The sequence below is a fragment of the Phaseolus vulgaris genome, chromosome 8 (assembly GCF_000499845.2).
Source record: "Phaseolus vulgaris cultivar G19833 chromosome 8, P. vulgaris v2.0, whole genome shotgun sequence".
In the NCBI taxonomy this organism is placed as follows: Eukaryota; Viridiplantae; Streptophyta; class Magnoliopsida; order Fabales; family Fabaceae; genus Phaseolus; species Phaseolus vulgaris.
This window is the reverse complement of record NC_023752.2, coordinates 18863684-18866653: the sequence shown is the minus strand read 5'-3', so window position 1 is coordinate 18866653 and position 2970 is coordinate 18863684. Positions and strand designations below refer to the sequence as shown.

General features: G+C 36.0%; 1 protein-coding gene across 1 annotated transcript; it reads right to left on the bottom strand.

Moving 5' to 3' along the window:
- Positions 1-379: 379 nt before the first annotated feature.
- Positions 380-1903, bottom strand: LOC137824695 (uncharacterized). Its single transcript, XM_068630363.1, has one exon. The coding sequence runs from the start codon at positions 1901-1903 to the stop codon at positions 380-382; it is 1524 nt and encodes a 507-aa protein (XP_068486464.1).
- Between the last annotated feature and the right edge of the window lie 1067 nt (positions 1904-2970).

The window sequence follows — 2970 nt, the reverse complement described above, 5'->3', positions numbered from 1 at the left end:
GTGGTTGAATTCCCAGTTCCAACAGTGCCTCTCTCCCAAAATTCTTCCACGGTTATTATCCACATAGGTTACATGTCTCTCTTCCTTGAGCTTTAAGCTAGTGAATTTTGTCAGATCTCCAGTCATATGTTTTGAACAACCACTGTCCAAGTACCATTGATTTCTCTTGTTGCCTTTCTGCAAAATAGAGCAAAAATAATACTAATGGTACCATTTTCAGTATAGGGTCCATCACAGATTAAAACCTTTCCTTTGGTAGCCATTTTGCTAAGTTCTTAGGAACAAGATGTTTTCAAGCAATGCATGACCTAGAGGTATGACCAGATTTCATGCAGTAAAAACAGGTAACATGAGATGCCTTTTTGCCACTGTTAAAAGCTTAGAAACCTGATTTTGCTGGAACAAAAAAACATGAAAGCTTTTTGACATTGGTTACATTTCCAAGGTTATAACCAATACCATTCTTGTTGAAAACAACATTCTGTGAACCAAGGAGAGACTCAAGATTCTCTCTTCCCTTAGTGAAATTGGAAAGGGTTTTTAGCAAATACTCCACTTGTTTTTCCAATTTTTTGCAGTTTTGACAGGTTTTAATAGAGGCATGCAAACATGTTAGTTTAAGGCTTACCAAATTTGTTTTGGCCTGATGCAGTTCTTCCTCAAGTTTTTTTACTTTAGGTGCAAGCACATTATTTACCTTTTGCAACTCACTGCATATTGCAGCTAGTCTATTTGCTTCATCATGTGTTTCTTTGAAAGCAGCAAGCAATTGATCATAGTTATCAGATTCCATAGAGAATTCACTTACTGAATCAGAGATTGACCCTTCATCTTTCACCATGAAGCACAAATTTTTTTCCTCACTCTCAGTTGAAGAGCTGCTGGTTGAAGATACTTCATTCTCTTCCCACGAAATGTAAGCTCTTCTCCCTTTGCTCCTTTCAACCTTCTTGCTGGCAGATTTGTCCTTTGATTCATTGTTTGGACAATCCATTTTGATGTGCCCTGTTTTACCACAGCCAAAGCAAGTGTAGTTAGAGGAATTTGATTCATTAGGTTTAGGATACCTTCTTTTCTGTTGGTTCCTATCTCTGATTTTCTTCTTCAGGAATCTGCTAAACATCTTTGTAAGTAAGTTGATTGTTTTATCATGTTCAGCATCTTCTTTTTCCTCATTGATCTCACTCTGTTCACTTACTTTCAGTGCAAGTCCCTTGGGTTTTCTTTCCATTGTTTCTTGCTCTTTGAGTCTATTGAGTTCCAGCTCATGGTCCATTAATTTTCCAAAGAGTGCAGCAGTTGACAGCTTTGACAGATCACGGCTTTCTGATATGGCAGTTACCTTGGGTTGCCAGCTTCTGTCGAGGCACTTCAGCACTTTTATGTTGAGTTCCTCTCTGTCAAATTCCTTTTCCAATCCAGTAAGATGATTCACAATATGAGTGAACATTTTATGCACATCAACAATGCTCTCCTCGGGTTGCATTTTAAACAATTCATATTCTTGGATGAGAAAATGTTTTCTTGATCTCTTCACATCTTCAGTACCTTCATGAGTAACTTCCAAGACCTCCCACATCTCCTTAGTTGAACTGCATTGGGATATCCTGAAGAACTCATCCATTGTTAATGATGAAGTTATGATGTTCTTGGCTACAAGATCATATTGAGCCTTCTTCCTTTCAGTCTCATTCCATTCAGATCTTGGCTTTTCCACTTCTTCATCCTTGACAACTTGTATTGGCACATAGGGTCCATGGACCACAACCTCCCAAATAAACAAGTCAATAGATTCCATGAAAAATTTCATTCTAATTTTCCAAAAGGCATAATTCATTCCATTGAACATAGGGGGTCTACTGACAGATGATCCCTCAACAAAAAGCACTTTAAACTCAGACATTCTTGCAAACAAAATTGATTAAAATACAAGTCCTAACTCTTGATACCAATTGTTGGGTTCAATAGTGTCAAAGTTCAATAGAGGGGGAGAATTGACCTTTTAAAACTTTCACGCAGATTCACATTTTATCACAGTACACAGAAAATAAATCGATTTATTTAGCAATGAACAGATTTATTTTTACATTGTGTATGTATTAAAAACGTTTATATCAGCCAAGTAATTCTTGAAGTTATGCAGATTGATTTGCAAGCTATACACACACTGATTTTAAGAAGATATTATGAAAATTAAAATCAGTGACCTCCAATTTTTTAAGCAAGTGATAAAGATTCAATTACTAGCTTGACAATCAATTGGGTAACCTTTCACAATCAAACTGTTCCAGTTGTATTACACAGATCATATATCTTCTTAACAAAACCAAACTGATTTTCCAGAAAATAAGAACTGTATCAACAAGCTCAGAAAGAACAGATTTATTTTTAATTGAAAAGATTCAATTTCTGACATATTAACAGATAAGCAACAATTGAGTGCAGGGAAGAAGAGAAATTGAACACACAACAATTATACGGGTTCACTCAAATGAGTTACATCCAGTCTCACCTAATCCAAGGTGAAATCCACTAAACAAACGTACCAAACACACTTACACAACCACTGTTCTTGAACCCTACAAGAACCTCGACACACTTGCTGAAAACACTAATTCAGCACACACACTCTTCAAGAAACACTATCAAGAAGAGTTTACAATCACACTTTTACAAGAATTCGAAATACAAAACGAATACACCTTATAGAGAATGCAGAAATCTGCCTTAGACCAGTAGAACAGATTGCTCACACAGTAGCAGCACCTCTAACCAAGTCTTAGAGCCAACCAAGAACAAGCACACTTTGTAATTTGGAAAATATTTCAAGAACACATGCTAATCCTCTGAAAATCCTTATTTCTCTGTTGTAAACTTGTTTTCTCAATTGTATGATTAACCTTTAAACGCAGAAACTAGCTCTCCTTTTATAGAAAAGCAACTTATAACAAATTTTCAAAAAATAGTTAA

What these genes read in the sequence shown, in the direction of transcription:
- LOC137824695 (XM_068630363.1), bottom strand. Translation starts at nt 1,903, where the DNA reads ATGTCTGAGTTTAAAGTGCTTTTTGTTGAGGGATCATCTGTCAGTAGA.